General features: G+C 39.6%; 1 protein-coding gene across 1 annotated transcript; it reads right to left on the bottom strand.

Annotated features, from left to right (window-relative positions):
* Positions 1 to 4,594: 4,594 nt before the first annotated feature.
* On the bottom strand, positions 4,595 to 23,081 carry nrd1b (nardilysin b (N-arginine dibasic convertase)). The gene is made up of 30 exons (XM_084723828.1): positions 22,864 to 23,081; positions 22,455 to 22,728; positions 21,650 to 21,731; positions 20,235 to 20,388; positions 19,192 to 19,265; positions 17,926 to 18,021; positions 17,567 to 17,689; positions 16,314 to 16,371; positions 15,404 to 15,477; positions 15,086 to 15,155; positions 13,585 to 13,662; positions 13,319 to 13,439; positions 12,420 to 12,478; positions 12,238 to 12,292; positions 11,707 to 11,811; positions 11,347 to 11,470; positions 10,881 to 10,967; positions 10,604 to 10,723; positions 9,682 to 9,733; positions 9,415 to 9,565; positions 9,121 to 9,248; positions 8,455 to 8,617; positions 7,876 to 7,907; positions 7,464 to 7,602; positions 7,189 to 7,236; positions 7,055 to 7,107; positions 6,878 to 6,961; positions 6,569 to 6,776; positions 5,959 to 6,048; positions 4,595 to 5,752 (listed from the first exon to the last, which is right to left on the bottom strand). Exons 1-30 carry the CDS (start codon positions 23,055 to 23,057, stop codon positions 5,528 to 5,530), a joined length of 3,321 nt encoding a protein of 1,106 aa, XP_084579954.1. The 5' UTR covers positions 23,058 to 23,081; the 3' UTR covers positions 4,595 to 5,527.
* Between the last annotated feature and the right edge of the window lie 1,351 nt (positions 23,082 to 24,432).

Raw genomic sequence — 24,432 nt, 5'->3', positions numbered from 1 at the left:
TCAAGACTAAGTTATTAATATATTCTCTGTGGAGAGAAATACAAACTCGTTGTTACATAATGATAATAAAGTTGAACCTTTAACCTTCATATCTGATTATCATCAACATGAACTCTGAAAAAGAAAGTAAAAGAAACTGTCTGTGTATAAATACCAAAAATATATTAGAGATTCTGTCCACTGACAAGTTCATTCTTACACTATAAAATGTCCCGAACGCTACAAAAACTAGTCCCAAGTTTGTATTTCTGCAGACAAAGAAGATAATTAAATTACAGTCGCAAGAAACAATTATTTTCACTCATTTTTAGGTCCTAACATTTGTCCGAACACGTGGAGCGCACAGACGAGCACCATTTTTCAACACGGATCAATCTGACAATGATTTTTCTGCTAATCAATCAGTTGTTTGATCAACATTTTCTGATATTTTATGAACCAGAGTCCAACATGTCGTCCTCAAATGTCTTGTTTTGTCCACAACTCAAAGATATTCAGTTTACTGTCAGAGAGGAGGAAAGAAACCAGAAAATATTCACATTTAAGAAGCTGAAATCAGAGAATTTAGACTTTTTTTCTTCAAAAATGACTAAAGATCAAAATAATTCATTAATCGTTGCAGCTCTAAATGAATTGTTTCAGTGCAGTAGTTTAAATAAGACACAAAGGAAAGAAGATCATTTTCATTACGAATTTAACTTAGGATCATTTTCGTCAATCAAATATTTGATGTATAAAATAAAAGTTCTCAGAGCCCAAATGTCATAAAAACTCCAAAATATTCATTTTGTTGTCCTGGAAGTTTAAGAAAACCCCAAATTATTCAAAGTGTAGAAGCTGAAACCAGCAGATATTTTGCTTTCTTTCTTGTGATGACTAAAATAGTTGGTAAATAAGTTTCTAATGATCAGACGGCTGCTAATCTGGAAAAAAAAAAAAAAAAATTTAAATGCCGTTCATGGTCTTTGAGGAGTTCAGGGTAAAAAAGATTCAGGTTCCTTGTTTAAAATCATTTCAGTTTTGAAAAACGAGCAGAACCACCTGCAGATCCAAAGTCTGCTGTGATAAATATCATGGAACCAGGTTTAATAATAACCCCACATTATAGGTTAAAACATAATTAATATTAAATCAACAGGTAAGAAACGACACAAACCTTCAGGTGATCAAAACAGAATCATTCACAGTTCAAACTCCGACTCTAATCAAACTGATTCTGATTCTGTAGATTATTAACGTCCACAGACTCTGACCTTTAAACCTGCAGTTTGTCTTCAGCTGCTGACATGTAGACCTGCAGACATGTAGACCTGCAGACCTGCAGACATGTAGACATGTAGACCTGCAGACCCGCAGACATGTAGACCTGCAGACCTGCAGATATGTAGACATGTAGACCTGCACAGACACTTTCATAATGATTTAATTACAACTGATTATCACACTGATACATTAAAAAAAACTGACGTTTTTTTTTTTTTTTTAAATAGTACAATCTTTCTCCACATTAATGTTTAAGTGACTTCATAAAAATCTCAGAATAACCAACAATTACTGACTAAAACTGATCTGGTTTTATCTCTGGTACTGTAGAAAAATATTTAACTCTATAAAATATTTAAAATCTAATAAAACTTTAATCAAATAATCATAAGACAGGAAACAGTTGAGGGGGTCTTCAGATCATCTACACCTCCTCATTTTTGAGGATGGATATTTAATTTTCAAAACTAAATGTACACTTTTTTGATCACTGTCATCTTTTCATACCGTTTGATGTCTACAGGCAGATTTTCACTCTGATTAATGTGAGGACGTTTGTCCTACAGCTTATGATCTCTTATACAACACCAGTTCTACAAAAAAAGTTTGGATGTTGGGTAAAACGTAAATAAAAACAAAATGCAGTGATTTGCAAAAACTTTTTGACCTACATACACCTGAATACAGTATGAAGACAAAGATATTTAATGCATTTAAGATATTTAAGTTATTTAATGTCCCACTTGTCCCGGCTCTCTTCCTGTGGTGATCGTGGTCCAGCTGGTCTGGCTGGGTGACCCGTCTCAAGGTCCGCTGCTCTAATCGAGTCCCTGCGCTTCCTTTTCCCACGTTAATGAGTGTATTTCTGTCATCTATCATGTAGATATACCTGCTGTATTTCACCATCTGACCAATGTTAGCTGACATGTAAGCTAGCTTTAGCCTCAGTCTGTTAGCATTAATGTTACATCATGTACGCAGCTGTTAGCTAACTTTACATAAACACTTTCACAGGGTTCTTGTTTGAAAACGTGTCAGATGGAAACATTAAAATCTCAGCTGGAGACTTCTGATGTTAAATGGAATGGAAGGTTTAACAGGCTTAGCAACAGTAACTAAGGAGGGCGGGGCTTAGCAAAGGGTCAGTTCACCTGTTCACCTGTGGAATGTTCCAAACAGGTGTTTTTAGAGGGTTCTGCAACTTTGACGGTCTTTTGTTGCTCCTGTTCCAGCCTCTTTGGAACGTGTTGCCGACATCAGATTCAGAATGAGTGAATACTCCTTCAAAAAAACTATAAAGTTTGAATATTAAATATCTTGTCTCTGTGCTGTAATTCAGTTGAATACAAGTTGAAAAGTATTTGCAAATCAGTGCATTTTGTTTTTAATTTATGTTTTATGCAACATCCAAACTTTTTTGGAATTAGGGTTGTATATTAAATCTAAAAACCTGTTGATGTCCAGGTCCTTCATAATGTTTAGAAGTAGGACTGGACTGTTTCTTTTGTTCTTGTTTTCTTTTTTTCTCCACCCCGGCCTTACAAGCTAATATGCAGAACATCCAGACAGAATATTCTGTTTACACGACCCGTATCAAAGTCAGAATATTGTCATGTTTGGAAAAGTAGTGGAAAATTAGTGTGCATGTAAATCCAGTCAGGAGTGAAACAGGTTTGGAGCCTCAGCTTCATCCAACACCTCTAATAAACAGAATAACATAAAATGATTTTATTATTATTATTTTTATTTTTATCATTATTATTTAAAGACAGAATAATTAAACAAACTCATAACTGAAACATGTAATAATTATTTAGCTGAATGAATTAGAAGTATTTTGGTGGCACACTCGAGCCTCCACAAACTACTGCAGTACATTCTGAGTTCAAACATCACAGTTGTGTATCACTGGCCACCAGATACTGTTAGTCTGTACAGTTACTTCTTCATATACGTCCTCCATTATTACAGTATGAACATGTTCGTGTAAACTCATAAATAAACAGTTGTGTTTTTTTCAGTGATACTGGCTGAAGCGACATGACAGTGAGAGTTCTGCCCTTCTTTGTTGTCGTTCATAACAGACTGTATTTTAAACCAGAGCCCTGAGTCATCGCGCTGCATTCACTTCACCTGGGAATAATCGGACAAAGGAAACATTCAGGCTCATTTAAATCCATCAAGACGCCATGATTGTAGATTTCTGTCCTCTGACGGCTTCAGTTCAGATTTTTCACAGTAATAATGAACATATTTCGTCCTCTCACTCACTTATTTTACTTTATTTCCAGACTTTGTCACAAACTGAAATCTGAGCTGAACTTTAAGGTCTAGCAGTGTTAATCGTCATGGATACTGATGATGAGGAGGAAGGTCAGGGCCCATATTTATGGAGCGTCTCAGAGCAGCTGATCAGTCCTGACCGGGTTAAATTTGGTCTGAATTTCAGGATTAAAATATAATTTGGACTCCAGTCTGTGCTGATGTTCAGAGGCTTCACTCAGAGTCCTGTGACTCCGAGGAAATGAATAATGGCTATTTAAAAAAAATAAATAAATAATCACATTTTAATTTTCATTTATCATTATTGTAGATTTGTTAAAAATGTTGAAACAACCCAAAATATCAAGGCAGCGAACTGCAAGAGATTTTTTAATCCAACTTAAAATAAGTTTTGAAAAAGTTTTACCAACTGCTGATCTTTTGTTGAGAAATTAGTTATTAATTAATTAATTAGTAATTTAGTTTTCTTCTTAAGATGAACTTAAATCTTTGAGTTTTGGAAACCGCTGAAAAATTGTATTTAAAAATGATGAAGTAAATTCATTCAAGTGAAAGACGGTTAAAATTGTAATATTTTCAATTAAAACCATTTAATTTTCAGGCACCAAAATGATGAGAAATCAGGTTCACAGCTCACTGTGACCAAACTGAGGTGATTAATATGAGCTAAATAAAGATAATTTCACATTCTGACTGACCTTGAAGCCTGTGCTCTCTCCACTTAAACTGAGGTGCAAACAGGGAAAAAGTAGCTTTGTATGATTTGTCAATAAATAAATCAAACTTTCTTCACACCTGGGTTACTGTGGGAATCTGTGTTAGAGCTCAAGTTCTGTACCTGAACCCGACAGGTTTGGGTCGGGTTGGAAAGTTCACAGGTGTATTTTCTTTGGTTTTACGTGTGTAACTACGGCGATCGTGTGTCTGGCTCTGAGTGCTGCCGAAACACAGGTGACCTACCTACCTGCTGTGCCTGAACGCATCAGGACTGAAGCTGCTGCTTCATGCTGCTTTTCGCTAATTTGTTTTAGATTACAGGAGCGATATGTTCGTATTCTTACAGTTTATTTGTGACATTAGAGATAAAACATAGTTTAAAGCGCCTGCGGTACGTTTGTGTGTAAAATACTGCACAATATTTACAATGCAGGAAGTGCAGAACAATCTGATTGGGCAGGCTGATTAGTTTAAATTGATTATACTTTTTTTTAAGCCTGTTAAGTTGTTTACTTCAGCTGATTGCAGGTGGCTCGTTACTAACAGTCGTAATATTTAGCATATTATTTTTGCATATATCCTGTAAGCTACAGTTCGGCAGATAACTGCTCTTTATTTGCCTGTAAACATGAAGCCTTTGCGCTACATAATAAAATGTTGTAAAGCTGCAATGATTAATCGATTAGTTGTAAACTGTTACATTTTGATCATCAATAGATCAATCGGTCTGAGTCATTTTTTAAGGAAAAAAGTCAAAAGTCTCTGATTTCAGCTTCTAAAATGTGAATATTTTCTGTTTTATTACTCCTCTGACTGTAAACTGAATATCATCGAAATATAAAGACATTTGAGGACATTTTACGATCAATAACTGATTGATTAATCAAGAAAAATAATTAACGGATTAATCGCTAAAAAAAATAATGCTACAGCCCTAAAGTAGTTAGTGGTGCGCTATTTTCTGCAATTCTAATTTTTCTATTTATTATTTCAAACCACACCTGCAGAGTGATAATTATGGGATGCTTTATAAATACAGGCCCAGAGTTCCACTTTTTCCCACAGGCTGTGAATGCAGCATTGTAACAACCACTCACATAAAACGAAACAACTAAACACACGTGAAATGTTCGTCAGTCTCTGTGCGTCCTATCAGCGTCCTCCTCCATCAAACGTCAACGCTAGCCGTTTCCATGGTTACTTTATTATCTCTGACAGAGAGAGGTGTTCAGGTTCCGTCCCGTCGGTTTGCGGCGAGAGCGACCTAGCTGAGGATTTTGTGGTAGGGGTGGAGGGGGAGGGAGGAGGTGAACGCCCGGATGTCGGTGATGAGCGTGGCGTCCTGCAGTGATGGCGTGGCGGCCGGCAGGAAGGTCAGCTCACTCACTTCGCCATACGCCGAGGAGGAGGCGGGGTTGTCGGGGCTCTCCGGGCCGCAGGCGGAGTTCTGCTCCGGGGGGTCGTTCTCCTCCACGCCAAAACCAAGAACCTGACGCACAAAACAAACGTGTTGAAGATCAACAATATCTGACATTTTATGGACCAAACAACTGATTGATTAGTGGAAAAATTATTGCCAGATTGATCACAAGTTGACAATTTTTTGTGCAACAACACGCTTATTAAGCATTAACTAATGTTAACTAATGGACTATTAGTGAGTTAAAAAGTGTCGGTGAAGACAAACACACTTACATGTACGCTGAGTTTCCTGCTGCTGTTGTTTCTGTGCTCCAGGAACCAGGAGACCAGTTCCTCCTGACTGAAGAGCTTCAGGGCCTCGATCTGCAGCAGAGAACACGGCTGCTTAGAACCACACAACGGAACAAGAACAAGAACCTGCAGCCACACTAACTGTAAGTTCTTCTTCTCTGTATTATGACATAATACATTATTATTGTAGTAAAGGCCTTAAAGTTTCAGAAAACGGTGAACTTACGAAACGTTTTGTCAAACTCTGCAACGATTTAACTTTGAGCCAGAAGTTCAGAGACCAAACATTAAGTTTGTGTCTAAACTCTGAAACAACTCGCTAGTTTCAAACTTCAGAAATGTTGAAGTTGGTAAAAATTTTAATGTGAAGAAATAATGTGAAAATTATTAGTTTTGTAAATCTTCAACTTCAGCCAATCACAAAACAGTAAACTATGAAAACAGGAAGTCACCACAGCACCTGGGTTCAACATTAATGGTTAGAAAAGTTGCTCACAAATCTAAACAGTCAAACCCAGGAAAGTTTCAACCATCAGCTGTTGGCAGTTTTTTCTTGAACAGACTGAGTTGAACAGGTGAACAGGTGTCTGACCTCCTTGTTGAGCCTCTTGAAGACGTACTGCTGCGTGACGACCTCAAACCAGTTGCGGTCCACTTCCTCTCCCAGGTGGGCGTCCTCGCACTCCTTCAGCTTGATGAGAGCCGTCACCTGGGTCTTAAAGGCCTCCTCGCTCAGACTCGACAGACGCTCGCCAAAGCTGACAAGGAACTCCTCGATCTTCGCCTCGACGAACTCTGTGCTGTGAGGACGAACAGGACGAGGAAGAGGAGGGTTTAAAGAGGACAATAAATCCACTCTGGAGAAACAGAAACACGGGAAGGTCAGCAGAGGTCCGCTCACCTGAACTTGGTGGCCTGTGTTTCCACAGTGATGGAGAATCCCAGCACCCCCGAGGTATTCCTGCAGGTCGGGTACACCTGGTACCTGGAAGAAATGATGATGAGATGATTCACAGTTTGAAGAAACAATTCTGGAGACAAAATCTCCAGAAACTCGGTAGAAGTGAGCGACACTAACCCCAGTGTCTCCTTCGTCCTCAGGAAGTCGAAGCACGGCTCCTCCATGTGCATCTGTGGACACGGACAGATGTCAAATCAACAACAACAGGACTCCTCCGTGTGCAGCGGCAGTTACTTTGTGTTTAAACTCACCACCATGAGCTCCATCAGAGCATGTTCTCTGAGGTTCTTCAGCCCCGACTGCAACACAGAACCAACATTCAAACACATCAGCAAGAGAACAGAATAACAAGAAACATGATTCTCTACAGGAGAACAAGAGGCAACATGAGTGGTTCAGATTCTTTACTGAAGTAAAAGTACTAATACTACACAGTAAAAATACTCTGTTGTACTGATCCTTTTACCAGATGTTTAATCTGTAATTGGATGTTCAGTGTGTTGAGACGGCGTCACTGTTTTCCTACCTGGTAATAGACGGTGACCTCAGAGTTGGCGTCTCCTTTGTTGAGAGATTTGACTTTACAGAGATGATGGTTCTGAGGCAGCTCCACCACACGGAACAAGACGGGGACCTCTGCTGACAGAGGCTGGAACTGCAGCTTACTGCACACACACACGCACACACACACACACACACACACACACACGCACACGCACACACACACACACAATTTCAATGCAAAAAACACAAACAATCTGCGAAGTCCTGGAGGGACTGATTTGGAGAGAGTGGTTTTAGTTCAGCCTGCCATCAGTCTGAACTAAAACCAGGACCTCCAGGAGGGTCTGCTGGAGGACGAGACTGAAAGACTCCTCTGGAGGTCTTCCATAAGTATAAAAATGCAATAAATAAATAAATAGAAAGCAGATACTCACTCGATGAAGTACTGCAGAAACTCTTTAGACTCCTGTTGGTGAAAACAAAGTTCATGAGTTCACAACTGAACTTTTCAAAATGGAAATGTTCACTAGAACAAGCAGGAAACATCAGATTATGAGAGGAGCTGGTTCTAAAAATGGCATTTAAGAACTGATTTTAGAATTCTACCAAAGAAATATCAATCAATAATCAAAGTACAGGCAGTGTGTTCTGTTGATAATCCAAAGTAGTGGAAGAGAAACTGATTATATTTTCCATCTGACTGAGTTGACGTCTACATTTAATAAAAAAAAATGTTTGCTAGGAGGTTGGCCCATAACAAGGTTTGACAGCAAAGAGTTTTGTTCCAGATCTCAAGAATGACTGAATGATGAGAGACAGACTGGATGAAGTTACTCGTTCAAAACTGTGAGCAGCACAAACTAAACTTCATTCATCCAGAGTCAAAACATCAGAGACTGATGTCTGAAAACCAGGAAACCAGAACTAGAAAGGAAATGCTGTCTGTAGTTTTATATATTTTTTGCAGCTGATTGTGTTTGTTTTTCTACATCACACATGTCAGTGTGTCTCACCGAGCTGTTGAAGTTTCCCTGCACCAGCCCCTCAGCGTAAAGCTCCGCCTTCAGCCCGGCGACGAAGGTCAGGAGGTCGTCAACAGTCAGACCCTTCGTGACAGCCTGATACTTCTGAATGACCGACCAGCGACAGTGTTCCAGGATCAACAGACGGATGTCCCTAAAGAGAGAACGTTTCAGAGAATCCACAGAAACCTCTGCATGTAAGAGGCAAGACTGAAAACCAACACTGACTGTCTGTGACCTTTGACCCCTCAGGCAGCACTGCATTAAAAACTGCATTAAAAAACCCACATCAGTGTGTAAAGGATACTACATGGGCTCAGGAACACTTTGGAAATCAATAAAGTTGATCAGTTTGAACATTAAATCTTGTCTTTGTACTGTATTCAGTTGAAGAGACGCTGAAAAGTATCACACTCCAATTCCAGAGTCTGAATTTTCTTAAGAATCAAAAGTTCTTTATTCTTTCAAAGGTTGAACTTGGATTCGTACACTAATATGTATGCTGATAGAATAATATTTAGTGCAGTTATCTCTGCGATAATACTGTATATCCTGCATCAAAAGTAGTTACCATGACAGTTTGCTGTGTGTGTGTGTGTGTGTGTGTGTGTGTGTGTGTGTGTGTGTGTGTGTGTGTGTGCAGTGTGTGAGACGTACTTGCCGAGTCTCTCAGGTTTGATGAGGATGTTGAAGTAGGTCTTCTTGAGCTGCTCTGAGAACATGGTGAAGACGCCCGGCTCGGCGGTGAACTCTGCCAGATGATCCACGATCAGCTTCAACAGCAGCTGAAACACCACAAGTATATTTACTCGACTACAGTACTGAGGTACCTGTACTTGAATATTTCTACTTTATGCTACTTTATACCTCAGAGGAAAATATTTTTTACTCCATCTCCATTCTTATTACAAAAATAAATCAACTAATGCGTGTGTGCGTGCGTGTCCTCACCGGCAGTTTGTGGTTGAAGCCCTTCAGTCGGATCACCAGGCCGTGTTCTCCGGCCACCAGCTTGTACTCGAGCTGAGCCACGTCGGCCTCGTACGCCGGCTCTGCCAGGTTGTGAGCCAGGATGTTGACGAAGAGGTCGAACAGAACCAGACTGAAAGAAAAATGACACGAGTCTCTGTGGCTGCAGCAAGTCAATCAATTCATCATCACAAATCAATAATTATTGATTTTTACAGTCTATGATCATGTGTGTCGATGGTCTCTTACTTCTCAGGACTCTTCTGAATCATCGGAGAGATCAGGTTGAAACGAATATAAGCTGAAAGACAGAAAACAACAGGAGATCAGGTCACAAGAAGAACTGTGACATTTTACTTCATCAGCAGGTTCTTTAAATCTTGAAATCCTGCACATGATATTCCAGCTTTTCACTCAAGTTAAATGTTTACACTGAGCTGCAACTAACAGTTATTTTCATCATCAAACAATCTGCCAGTTATTTTCACAATAAATGATTAATCAATTAGACTTCAAAATTTAAAAATTGTAAAAAAATGTTCATGAAAAGTCAAATGTGACATCTTCAAATTGCTTCTTTTGACCAACCAACAGCCCAAAACCAAAGACTTATTTACTGAACAAAAAAAGATGCCATTGTTGAAAATGTCTGAACGCACAATTTACGATCAAATCTGTGCAAACGATCAATTCATGCATGAGGTCCATCAGTTTTATTCAGCAGTAATGATTTGGATGTCCACCAGATGGAGCTGTTTAACCTGCTGAGGCTCGAGTTTCACCATCAAAGTAATTCAACTTCAAATCTAAAATAATGATTTCATATTTAAAATACTGAGTTAGTATAAAAAAAAAAATGACTTTTTTTCTTAAAATAGTGAGCAACTTTTTCAAAGTGACTTGAATACAAATCATTATTTTCATAAAGTTTCTCATTATTCATTATTATCATCTCATTTTTCTAACTAACACAGTTCTGTGTTCATAACTTTGATGCTGCAGCAGGTAAAGGTGGAGGTGACTTTAATAACTGCTGTAATAATATAATATATATACATATATATATATATATATATAATTTCAGTGATTGTAACTGTGTTATTTTATTTGAAAAAAGTAACTAGTTACATGTGTAGTTATCAGCAGGAGTAGCAGAAACACAGCTGCTCACCTTTGGGGATCTTGAACTTGTTGTCCTTCTTGTACCACAGACAGCCTCGGTCGCTGTTCACGATCCTGACGGGAAACTCGGAGTCGGGACAGTCGGACGTTTTCAGGGTGAAATCCGTCGCTGCAGAAGAAAGAAAACATCAGTTGGATTTGTGTTTTTAATTGTTACTCTTGTTAATGAAGTAAACTCTTGTTCGGCTGCTGGTTGTTATGTTCTCTTCTGCATGTTAATAACACCTCACAGTAAAGTGTCACGTCTGCTTTGTGTTCATACTGACCAATGAACTTGTTCTCAGCAGGAAGGTGCAGTTCAGGGTTGAGTTCGAAGTCTCCGGTCCAGCGCTGAGCCCACTCCTCTGAGATGTCTGATGACATGAAACAAACAGTTTAATGCTATAGAAGAATAAAGATCAGACACAGTACAGTGTCAAGTGAAGTTTGTCTACTGCATTTAATCTAATCCTGTATGAGTCTCGTGTTTCTGTGTAAGACAAATGTATCTTACATATTTAAAGGGCTTTTTCACCTCACAAAATAAATACTTTAACAAAATGAAACTTCATGAACAGCCATTTATATTGGAATTTTTTTCTCTAGAAATAAACTTTGGACTCCAGAGCCAACTTTGAGCAACTCTGATACAGATTAAGAGGACACTTTTAAGAACAGGATGGAGTCTCACAAACGGGGGAGGGGTGTGTGTGTGTGTGTGTGTGTGTGTGTGTGTGTGTGTGTGTGTCGTACCCTCCATGCTGTAGCAGGTACCGAACCATTTCTCTCTGAGGGAACAGTGACCTTCGTTCTCTGGTGACAGCAGCAGCAGGTTTGCTCTGTCAGGAGTCAGCAGGGACAGAGCAGCACTGATCACCTGAGGGAGGGAGGGAGGGAGGGAGGGAGGAAGGAAGGAAGGAAGGAAGGAAGGAGGAAGACAGTTTTGGGTCAACTATCCCTTTAATGTGTTCATCTGTCAGTTCAGGATTATGCAACAAATTTGCCACTCTGGTCTGGATCAGGTCTGGATCAGGTCTGGATCAGATCTGGATCAGATCTGGATCAGATCTGGATCAGGTCTGGATCAGGTCTGGGTCGTGCGGTCATGGTTACCTGCGTGTCATACTCGAACATGAGCTGGTCTCCGGTCAGGAAGTCCTCTTTAGGAAACAGCTGCATGTTCTCACAGATGTTCTCCACAAACTCGATGGGATCCGTCTGTCGGTTCCAGAGACGACGACACGTTTATTAATCACGTTTCCACTTCATCAAAACACACATTAATGTTATCAATCACTTTCATTAATAAACTCATTATTTAGTCTGGTGAAAAACATGTTTTCTACAAAACAAATTAAAGATATTTTAATAAGATCATAAATTAGACACAAACAAACACACACTTGATTATTAGAGGTGAAATCCTGAGGGCTCATCTCATCTCATTTAAACTCTTTTATTTCTGTCCTTCTCATTATTATTGTTGAAGCTTTAATGATCACACTGATGAGTGAGTTCTTTGTAAAACTGCCTGCAGCATCATGACAGAGATGAAGCTGATGACTCTGGCTGTTAATAACCTGCTGATTGGACTGTGTGTTGTTGTTTGGTTGTAAATGTTCATTTCTCTGCTGTCCTTCATACCTGCTCCTGATAGTGAAACTCGTTGGCTTCAATCTTCTGAATTTCCTCATAGATCCTGAAAAAAAGTAGTTTGAAATACAGAGTAAAACTGAATCAAACAATCAGAGTGTTTAAAAGCACATAATGATTATTGTTGCCCTTCTGAAGTTACTTCACTACTTAAAAGAGCATGGAGTCCTGACCTCTGCTGTGGACCCAGAGTCTGGAGCATCTTCAGGTACTGGAACACAAAATGGACCACCTGCACAGAGACAAATGCTGCTGTGTGTCAGCTGTGGGACACTTTAGCATTGGACATTTATTTTCCTTTTTCTTTTTACCACTCAGCTACTGTGCAACAGTGGTGACGTAGCCGACTGTACTGGCTGCGATGTTAGCCAGCATTTTACAGGATCCTCCATCTTTTACATTTTACTGTCAATTTCCAGCAGCTTACAGCTGCAGTAAATGTCATATTTATATTTATAATGTTATCATGCTATAAGAACAAAAATGATGTTTCATGACAGAATTCTACAGAAGGGAGACAAATTAAAAGAAAACACAAAGTTTCTTCTTCCAAAATGTGTCACCTGTCTGTAAGTAGACTTGGTTTCATAAAAAAAGTCTTATCTGATTTCAGCTTTTTAAATGTGAATATTTTCTGGTTTCTTTACTCCTCTCTGACAGTAAATGTCATCTTGGACTTTGGGAAACACTGATCAAAATTTTTCACCTTTGCTGACATTTTATGGACCAAACAACTAATCAGTTAATCATGAAAATTATCAACAGATTAACCAAAATCAAAATAATAGTTAGTTGCAGTCCTACTGACATCCTGGCAGAGCTAATAGTTCACTTATTTTATTTCTTAATCTAAAAAGTGAAATATTTATAGTTAACAAAACTGTAATTTCAAGCAGGTTCAAACAAACACTTCATTAAAAGTTAAGTATTTTCAAAGATTTCCAGCAACTATACAAACCCTGTGCTGATTATTTATCAAAAATTTCATTTTTTAGCCCTAACAGTATATTATTATTTTTATTTACTGTGTGTGTGTGTGTGTGTGTGTGTGTGTGTGTGTGTGTGTGTTGACCTGGTAGAAGTTCTGGTAGCCCTGGTCAGTGAGGGTGATGGAGATGGAGAAGATGGAGTAGGTGGAGTTCTGGTCGAAACCCGTCTCACTGTTTCCTCCAAACAGGGCCAGAGCCCAGCACCTGAGATACACACACACACACACACACACACACACACAGACACACACAGACACACACACACACACACACACACACACAGTATATATAACATGTGTCCTCTGCTCTAATCTTATATTTACTGTCAGTTCAGTTCCTTGTGACTCACTTCTTCCTGAGCAGAGACAGGATGCTGCCGGTCCCTTCGTGTCCGATCAGCCAGGAGATGTAGTGAAGAGGCTTCACTCTGACAAACACACACACACACACACACACTCTGTGAGGTCTAATCTGACTGAGACGATCTCACAGGCAGCAATCTGACTCATCTGTTCATCAGCTGGACTGGGATTCGTCTGTCACGACACACGGATACATCTTTCCAAACTGTTCCTGAAATCATTCACATATTTTCTACAACATGAAGTGAACTCAAAGAGTGTCGCTGCAGAAACGAAACATCACTAATAATTCATGACACAGTGAGATAAAGGGACAGTTCAGATTATTTGAAGTGAGGTTCTTACACACAGTCGGTGTGTTACCTACAGTAGGTGGCAGTCAACACAAGCAGAGAGACCCCAGCATGGAAACTACCCAATGTACTGTGGTGGACAGGGTCAGCAATAAAAAGTATTTTAGCCATTTAAAAAAAGGTCCATCCCTCAAAAGAACCCCAACAGTTTTTAGGGTATGCTATATTTAGAACATTTTCATCACTTTAACTTGCTGTCAGACACTTTTCTGACTGAAAATCTGTTATAGAAGTCAAATATGTTTTTTTCCAGACCAACCAAACTCCATTGATGACATTTGGTAATTTTACGTCACAGAAAACAGGAGTTGTTGGTCTCCTGCTGCCTCCGTTGGATAGTTTGTTTCTGTTGTTGAGTGACTTTGGTGAATCTGAACAGACTTTTAACCTTTAAAACACAGAAGTCACACAACAACACAAACCAACTAACTGATCAAAGCAGCAGTGGACCAACAGCTCCTGAGTTCTGATTACACATATGGAGTTTGGTTGGCAAATATAAATGGTGGTTCCCCATCATTAAAGTCTGAAAGTCTGACAGCAAGGTAAAGTGGTAAAAAATATTTTAATGATATATTTTAGTTATTTATACACTTAAACCGATATCTATGAGTTGTTTTTCTGTAGGTCAGCCACTCCCAAACTTAACACAACCCTGACCCAATTTTAAATCTAAAAATTATACACTAACACACCCTTTAAACTAGATCAGATAACTGAAGAATAATACATAATTTAAATGCCATGGCTTCGTTTTATTAGCTCTGATTGCATTTAAAAATTTAATCATGAATATTTTATGGTAATTTCAAACTTAGAAAACTGTAACTTAAAAATGTTTTTGATTTTATTTTTCATGACCTCTAAGGACCACCTGCAGGGCCTTCATGGCTCACCAGAGGGCCACAGCCCACACTTTGGGGATAACTGCTGTAGGTATTATATTGACTATCCTCATACCTCATACAACCCTAAATAATACAAACTATCCCTTTAAAAGGAATATTAATCTGGCTTCTCTGTGAGAAAAGTTGTTATTAGATGATTTATTAAAAGATGAACAACATTTTTAAACCTGTAGTTTTTTTAAAGTATTTTCATTGTTGGTGTGTTTTAAAGTTGGACTCTGACTCACCTGTAGTGTTTCCCCTGCGGTGGTACGGCCCAGCTGATGGTCAGAGCGTGAACCTTCCTCACAGGAACCACTGAAACACACACACACGGTTTTATTTCAGTGTGTATGATATGTGTTAACATGAGATCAAACTGCTAAATCAATTATATGAAAATCATGACAACAAGATTAGGGTTCTACAGTTATTTAAGTCTTATTGATACAGATACAGAAAATTAAAGAAAAAGTGTTGGAATGTAAGTTAAATGAAAGATAACTCATAATAACTAATATACAGTAAGAATAACAATACAAACATCAACACAAACAGTATCTGACCTCTGTAGAGTTTGTTGAAGGCCGGCGTGTCAAACGGCTGCTGCAGGTGAGAGAAGTCGGCTCGAGGTTCACCGCTGGAAACAAACAAACAAACATTTTCAATCATTCACTTAATTAGTGTTTCTGTAATTATCCATACTGATTATAGATTACAGATTATAGACTATTACACAGTGTAAAACTCTGCATACTGATATTAACAATTAGTTGTTATGACAACCTGATTCTGGAATTTTTAGGATGATATTAAAAATGTTAAACACCAGATAATAATTTTGCTTTAACTTCGACACATAACAAAAACACACAGTCTTGATATTGATCCGTTGGGTTTGTTTATGCTTATTTTTATTGTGACCAAGGTTCACACTGAGTGAACATATCACCGTCTAAAAATTAACTCACTGGTGCACAAACTATCAAACAGTCCCTCCAGGACCTCGCTGATTGTGTGTGGCTTTTCTTAAAAATTGTGATGCATGTTTCAACATTTGTGGGAACTGTATAGCAATGAAAACACAGGAACAAGTGAGAATTGCAAAAAAAAATGCATTTTTGCTCTTGTATAATTTATTAAAAATCAAAAGCAACTTGTTTCAGGGAGGATAAAACTGCACTCTGTTCAGAGTGTTCACAGTAACCTCAACAAAAAGGCTCAGGATTACAAAACTTCTGACAAAACATGCTTTATTTTTAATAAGTGAGTCCATATGGAGGCTGTTTGACAGAGAAGCAAAATCTTTTTGGAGCTTTTTGGAGTGTGTGTACTGCAGTGTTTTACAGTAGCAGAAGTTATTACAGTGTCAGATCCATTATAATGTTATGTATGTCATGATAACCAAAGAGAGAGGGAGAGCGTGTGTGCGTGTGTGTGTGTGTGCGTGTGTGTGTGTGTGTGATGAGGTCTCACTTGTTGGGAACTTTAATGAAGATCTCTCTCACCCACTCCTCCAGAGTGTCCAGAGTCTCTAAACAACAAACACAGTCAACACATCTCAGCGTCACACTGGTAGCACAGCACGCTAACGTTAGCTGTGGATTTAAGAGCATCTTAACAGCAGCTGAACATCCTGTACAGACAAGAGACCTGAGAGACCCGACCGACCAAACACAACACTGATTCTCATCCTGCTAAGCCTGTTAAGTTACTCCTTAAGCTGGATGCTGACCTTAGCTTGTTAGCATTAGCATTCATACTTATATTTAACTGTACATGCTTCCTTTTAAATAAGTAAATAAATATTTAAAAAATATTAGGCAGTGGGAAGAAACTTTGACTTAAAATAAATGAATTCAACCCTGCTGAGTTCAAAGTCATTAAAAACTGTTCAGTGGCCAGAAGACGAGTGATTTAGGTTTTTTAATTTATCTTCCATCCAATGAGTTTACATTCTGGTGTGTAATGTCGTGTGATCAGAGCCTCACAGGCTCCAAATTAAGGATGTCATGTTGTCCTGGAAACAGTAAAGGTAGCACCTAGTTTTAGCTTTGAGCTTAAACCGAGGAGAAAAGAAAGATTTAAAGAATATCAGAACTAAATGTCAACAAGGAGAACTGAGACAGAGGCTTTAGTCACAGCAGAGTCTGATGGAGAAGCAGGTTTGTATCCTGATAACATTCAAATGCTGCCCTGCTTGCTGTCACATGTCTGTTCACCCAGTATTTCTGCACAGTTTCAGATAAAGATGAAGCTACACCAAAATTACTTGTGGACTATTATACTATTTCCAGAATTAGATTCAGTGGTGGCTGCGTAGGACTGTTTCTGACTCATGTGATGCAAACATATCCAAAAATTTGTTGTGAAGTCTAAAAGTAAAAAAAAGATACAGAAAGAAAGATAAATGTCATCAGTTTCAAATTTTGTTTTTATCTAATGAAACATTCTTCCTATAAAAAAGACTATATTAGGTAGAATAACTGCATTCTCTTGGATTTTGAGGAGTTTTTTACTTTTTAGGGTGATGATGTCACATCATTCAAAAATCTCAATATAAGATTCATATATAAATACAACAGGACAAAAATGACATGTGGTACAGCTCAGTATAAGTATAAGTGGTCAGAATGACTGCTACTCTACAACTGGCCACTCTGCAGTTAAAAAAAAAAACAAAAAAAAAACAGACAGACAGTTTGTGATCGTGTCAGGTGAGTTTGTACCTTTAGACTGGACAGCGAGCGTCATGTAATGAGCAGAGTAATATCTCCTCCAGAAGTGTCTGAGCCGCTGGTAGGTGTTGATCTGTTTCTCTCTGGGCTCGTGCTTTAATGTCTGAGCGTTACCTGACAGGGACAGATATTAAACTCGACTTTAAAACATTTATAAAGACATTTAAAATTAACTAAATAACAATTAGAAAAGAGCAAATTCAAAATAACAGAAAAAACACATTTATGACTTCAAAAGTTAAAACCTTGTGTTTTTTCATTTTTGTGGTGTGTAAATAGAGACGACGTCTCAGGGATTTAGTACAGAAGTACATTTGAAGCCTGTGTGTGTTTCTGGCTGTTGTTCTTACCCCAGCAGAATTTGCTCATGGGGTGTCCCGGTTTAGCCAAACTGCCAAACAGCATCTCCTTCCGATGCGAGTCAGACGGCCTCGCTAACTGGTACTCTGAACAGGAAGTGAGAAGAGAGAGAGAAAAAAAATTCAACAAAAACAAAGTGTGGCTCGTGCTGAGAAATTTGTTAGATCAGACAGTGAGCTAAAATTCAGACCAGGAGCAGAAATGTGTCACCTAAAGCAGCCTGCGACCTCATTTACAGCCGATATTAAAAATGCAATCTATATTAAGACGTTACCCATATAAGAAGAACTCCTTACACAACAGAACCCTGATGCAGATATCTGTTTTTAGCTAATATAAAATACAGGTTGTTCAAACAGAAGGTGAAAAAGACACACCTCTATTTACTGACTATACAACTGTTCTGTGCCCTGAAAGCTCCAACAGATGATTTATTCAACAGAACTGTGTAAAAAATTAAAACTACACAGGTGGGACATTAATGATACAATAAGAAATAACTGTGTGTGTGACGCTGTGCTGCTGTTAACAAGGCAGATCATTTATCTAGTCACAGAAAAGTTCATTCTTCTTCTTCTTCATGTGTTACCTTTGCTGAATTTACAAGAAGTAACTAATAAATAAGAATGAGTGACAGACAGAGTTTCACAAATTTTATTAACTTTAACAATTCACAGAACTTTTCAGGTGTTTTTTCAGGGAGTCTGGGGCTGAACATGCTGGTTGTGATCTAGAGCACAGATATCTGAGCAGGGATGTCACAAGAACCGATACTTTGGTGCCTAGTCGATGCAAAAAGTTTGAAAATGTGATGGTACTTTTCTATACACTGTAGGCACTGGAGATGCAATTCTTCTGGACATGACAGGGACACATGACCACTTACAGCTGCTGTAGTCTGCTGTTCAATGTCAGAGGAAGGAGAAGAACACCGACCAGCACTGAACAACAACTACCTGTGTAAGATAACAACATGTGCAGCTGCAGCAACAGCTCTGCTTCAACTCGTCCAAAGAAAAATTAGTGATGCACGGATCAACCCAGTTAACACATGGAGCAGGCGGGTTCAGACTTTCAAGAAATTACTACAGGTTACGACAGGTGGGTCACCTTCCTCCCCTCCTCTCTGTCTCCCTCTCAGTCACACACAGCTGATCACTGCTCTATGGGGGAGTCTGATGCAGTTTTAAAATGTTGAGAGTTTCTTGGGACAGACATTGCGTGCTGGTATGTAGTTTGTCTCAGTGTGGACTCACCGCTGTCCACAGCCTCCACCTCTCTGTCGATGGCGTCTTCTATCATCAGAGGACAGATGAAGAACTGAGCCCACCTGGAAAACACACACAGTTTTTTCTCACAAATTATGAGGCTGCATGTCGCTGAATATTCATATAGAACGGCCAAATCTGATTCGACTATGGAAAATCTGATTCAAGGGACACGCCCTAATTGAAAGCATTACAAATATTCAGCAGTGCTCTGTTTACTGAAATGTGAAAGTATAATAAAAATATTTTGTCCCTAAAATCAATGAATAATTATGATAAATAAAGGAATGTAAATGAACATCCACATTGGCATCAAATGTTCTCCTGCAGAGGGAACATTTTGGCAGCAGTTTTCTGCAGATGTCACCGACTCAACCTGAGAAATTCACCTGCAGGCGTCTCCTCGTCAGTCCGTCCTGTTTCCGATCCGCTGACTGCTGCTCGACAAACAGCGACAGTAACAACAGTAACAGCAAAGAGTGCATCAGTGGGCCTGTTGGAGAGTGGCTGAGTGCTCGTGGTCATACTTAATGAACCGGTTGACCTCCCATCAGAGAGCCAGATGGCCCACTAAGAGCTGCCATCAACACACACACGCAGGACGCTGGCCTTCACAACAGGGAGACGCCCAAAAACTTATGTTCTGACAGGAAATCCCTGCGTACCGGCCCACGGTTCACCGTCAGTCACATACTGGACCGATCAGGGCTCTAACACAGTCTCAGGATCAGTCTGGTTCTGGTGTTTGTGGTATAAATAGTTAAACAAATCAGCAGAAAAACAAGATCAGTTTGAACTGGAGAGAACAAACTGACTGGGTTAGTAGAAAAATTCATGAATCTGTTGGTATAATAATGAGAGTCAGTCATCTTGTTACGACAAACTGTCTCTGGACTCATTAATTTATTTTAGTCTGATTCATCCCTACCTTTCATTTTGTAATATAGTTTGGAATCACTGAACTAATGTGCTCCCGGTGTCTCTCTTGTGAGCAGAGCGAGTATGTGACAGAGTTTAGAAGCCGGTCTTACCTGTCGAGCGCCTCTCTGAAATACTTCCTCTGAACGTCGAACTGAAAGATGGTTCTCTCACAGTCTGTGGAGGCGTTGTCGCTGCCGCCATGTTTCTTCAGGAAGGCGTCGAAGCCGTTCTCTGCTGGATATTTCTCACTGCCCATGAACACCACTGAACATCAGGGTGGAGGAGATAAAATAAAATGAAAGAAAAATCAGGATTAGACATCAGGGAAACAGCAACACCAACAGATAAGATCATATTCATTTTCATGAAGTTTAGAGGAAGACGAATCTCTTCTCAGACCTTTTATTTTTCCTCATTCTTTTTTTATTGGAAAAGAATAACAAGGCATAGATGCAGGGAGAAGTTCTCATTTTCATCCACAATCTGAGGGTGCTCCGATTGATCAGCTACCGGTTCTTATCGTCCGATGGTCGTTCTAAATAGGGGTGTCAGACTCATGTCAATTCATGGGCCACATGCAGCCAAATTTTCTCAAATGTCTTGTTTTGTCCACAGTTTATGATCATTGAGGACGACAGAATCCAGAAAATATTCACGTTCGGGAAGCTGAAATCAGACAATATGGACATTTTGGCCTTAAAAAAATAACTCAATATGATAAATCGATTATCAAAGTAGCTGGTGATTATAGTTGAAACCAACCAATTAGTCGACAACTTGTTACAGCTCTGAACAACACCTCCAAATGAGTCCCTTTTTTCAGTATAAAGAAGTTAAACACATTCAGAGGGTTTTCAAAGCAGAAGATGAACAGCCTGAGATAAGTGAAGTCTCAGCAATATACATCAGGACTAATTGTGCCATTGAAAATTTGGAATCAGTGACTTCTCTGCAGTTTCCACAGAGTTGGTCCTTTTGGCGGGGTGGATCTGACCCACGGGCCATATGTTTGACACCCCTGCTCTCTGTAACGGCTGATCGGATCACAAAGAAGCAAAGTCTGAAACTGACATGGATCAAGCACCAAATGCAGACAGATTTTCTGTTTTGCAAGTTTGTGAGTCAAAACCATGATACGATCCAAACTGTCAGTTTTGTGATCCATTGCACCGCTACTCAATGCACAGTTTATTTAAAAAAAATACATAATAGTACATGATAAATAGACCATGTCAGCAGATGATGCTTCCAGTGATCAGTAATCAGCCCTAAATATCCAGACAGGAGCACTCTTATGACACACACACCTCTTATCAGTTGTCGCTAATAACATGAATTCAACAATCACGAATCTAAGTAGATCTGATACTGGATTTGAATTTGAAAAAAACAGTCAAACCCAGACTGAGCCGACACAAAGACGAGAGGCAAATAAACTGATTCTGTTCTCACACAGGACATTATTTCAGCAACACCAAGTTGATTTAACACCTTTTCAGAATCAACTCTCGTCTGTTGGACTCACTGTGTTCCAGGAAGTGGGCGAGGCCAGGCAGGTCGTCCGGGTCACTGAAGCTGCCGACACTGATGCACAGAGCAGCTGCTGCCTGCAAACACACAAACACACACACACTTAAAAAATATGAACTCAAATCCACTCATTCGGCATCCTCAGGGTTTAAGCTGGATTTATGGTTGTGTGTCAGAGGGTCGCGGTCACCGTAGTGTCAGACAACCATCTACATGTCAGCAGACAACCAAACACTCACTTCAGGAACATATTATCTTGGCAATCAGATTGTAAATGTGTTTTTGCTAAGACATCTCCCTCACTTTGTTAACTGTAGCAGTACTGACCTTTATAAATTCATACAGTTCAATCTGCAGGATTTGTTTCACTGTTGAGAAGGACAACACTCTTGTTTTCCCTTCTTTTTCTGACATGCTGTGTGTTCTGATACCCATACAACCACACTATTTAGTATGCCAGAAAAAAGATTTAGTATGTTTGATTACATAGTACGTCAAATGTAGAAAAAGAAAAAAAAAGAAAAAGTGTTTCCTCTTTTTGATAATCAACTGTTCTGGATGTTCTCAGTCTACACAACTGAACTATAATTACCCAGACATAACCTTTGACATGCCTTTGTTGATTGCTTGGCTAACACAACCAAAAGTTAAAATAATAATATAAAAAGAGTAATTGACCTAAACATTAAATATGGCAGAGATTCAGTGTGTTTGAGGATATTTAGGAGAAAAACACACATGAACTTCTTCTGAAGCCATTTTTTACTTTTGATAAGAAGAGCTGAATCCTCGTCACCCACCTGCTTCTCAGAGCTCCCTCTCTTCTTCTTCCCCGGGTTCTCCTCGTCCATCTCATCAAAGTCGCTGTCCTGCTCCTCCTCTTCGTCTTCCTCCTCGTCCTCCTCTGACCCCTCACCGGAATCCCCTTCTTCCTCCTCGCCTTCCTCGCCTTCCTCCTCCTCCCCATCCTCTGCCTCTCCCCCGTCCTCTCCGATTTCGGCGTCTCCCTTCCCATCCAAGCCGCTGAAGTCCGAGATGAGGAGCGCTCGCAGGCCGTTACTCAACTCGATGTATCTGCAGAGAGAGCAAGAGATGATCAGCATCAAAATTACAACAGAATGTCTTCAACAGGATAATCAATATTATAATGTTGTTGCATTAAAGCTGAAGCTAAAGCAGAATCTGATGTCAAACTCCATCCTCTCCCACCTGTATTTCTTTGGGTCACTGGGGGATTTGATGATCTCTGGGTCTCCCTGGTCTTCTGCAGCAACTCCTCCATCTCCAGCAGCCACCTGGGTCCTGACATCCTGTGGCGGCGGTGGCGGCGGCTCACCCTGGTCTGGGACAGATACCTGTCCCGGCACACTGCCACCGCTTGCTGACTTGTTGGTCTGAGGCATTTCAACAGAGTCGTCTGGGGCGACAGCGCTGCAGGTGGAAGATATACATAAATATATAGAGGCCGATAAATATTTCCTACTGGTACACCATGGCCAAAAGTATGTGGACACTCTTGGTGCCCTCTCCCAGTAAAGAGAAAACTTTTGTAACAACACAACATGATCTCTTAGAGCCAACAGTTTGTGTTTGCCTCTTTTCTGTTTCAATATGACGATGTCCCTGTGCACAAAGCAGCTCCATAAAGAACCAGTTTGGTGAAGAAAACCTTAACTGGTCTACAAAGAGCCCTGATCTCAACCCCATCCAACACCACTTATGAACTGGAACACAGACTGGATCACCCAACATCAGTTTTGGACCTCAGTGATGCCCTTGTCTTTGAATAGGAGCAAATTTAAATCTGTGCTGCTCACACACAACAAAGAACCTGAAGAGGTCACCTTGGACTGTGAAGGACATCATTCACCCCTGACTATTATTTCATAATCTGAATGATAAATAATTAAATGCAAAAAAGTAATCAAATGATTAAACTTCTGTCAGCAAGAACATGCACATAACAGAGACTGTGGATTTTGCCCCTAATCAATGTAATTACATTAAATTAAATTGAATGTATTTTGGTAAGGGGTCTCTTCACAGCCAGTAAGGAGAGGAGCAGTTATTACAGTTTTACAGTAACCCTTTCCGTGTACATAAGGGCATGTGAGTTCTTTTTGAAAACAGACCCTTCCTTTAATCAGTCATGTAAATAATCGTGGGAATGATTATGGGAATCATACAAATCCCTGTCGACATCCTTCACGAAAAAGGGAGCTGGTCTGCAGCAGATTAATGCTCAGGGTTTTGGTATAACAGTCACATACAGCTGGCATTATTGGGTGTCCATACACTTTTGATCACGTAGAATATTAATGTGTACTGGTAGGGAAAGACTGTCGTTATTAACATGGTATTTGCTGGATCTAATGTAAACCGAATTGTTGAATGTCACCTCCTGTTATAAACATTTGATTTGATCACGTCTCATTCTGCTGATATGAGAAGCACAATGAAAACATCTGATTTATTGATGCAGTTTGGTGGCGCAGTGTCTTCGCGCGTTAGAGCTGCATGGGACGTTACTGCTAGAACAGAACCTGCCGTTAACAACCAGTGAATTAACCGGGGGCAACAGATAGCCTAGTTATCTTACGGTAGCTATCATGAAGCTAACAAGCTAACTGTTGGGGTTAACTTACAATAATCACACCTAACTTCACAGCAGTAACAGACCGTTTAATCGGCTGCTAGGTTAGATCATTTAACCAGTGAGCGGCTGGGTTAGCTCTATATTAGCTTTCAGTAATCCTGTTGAGAATGACACAACAGCTC

This window comes from Lutjanus erythropterus, chromosome 7, assembly GCF_056507025.1.
Source record: "Lutjanus erythropterus isolate fLutEry1 chromosome 7, fLutEry1.hap2, whole genome shotgun sequence".
Taxonomy (NCBI): Eukaryota; Metazoa; Chordata; class Actinopteri; order Lutjaniformes; family Lutjanidae; genus Lutjanus; species Lutjanus erythropterus.
Note: the sequence above shows the minus strand (reverse complement) of the source record. Positions and strands in the feature narration are given on the sequence as shown.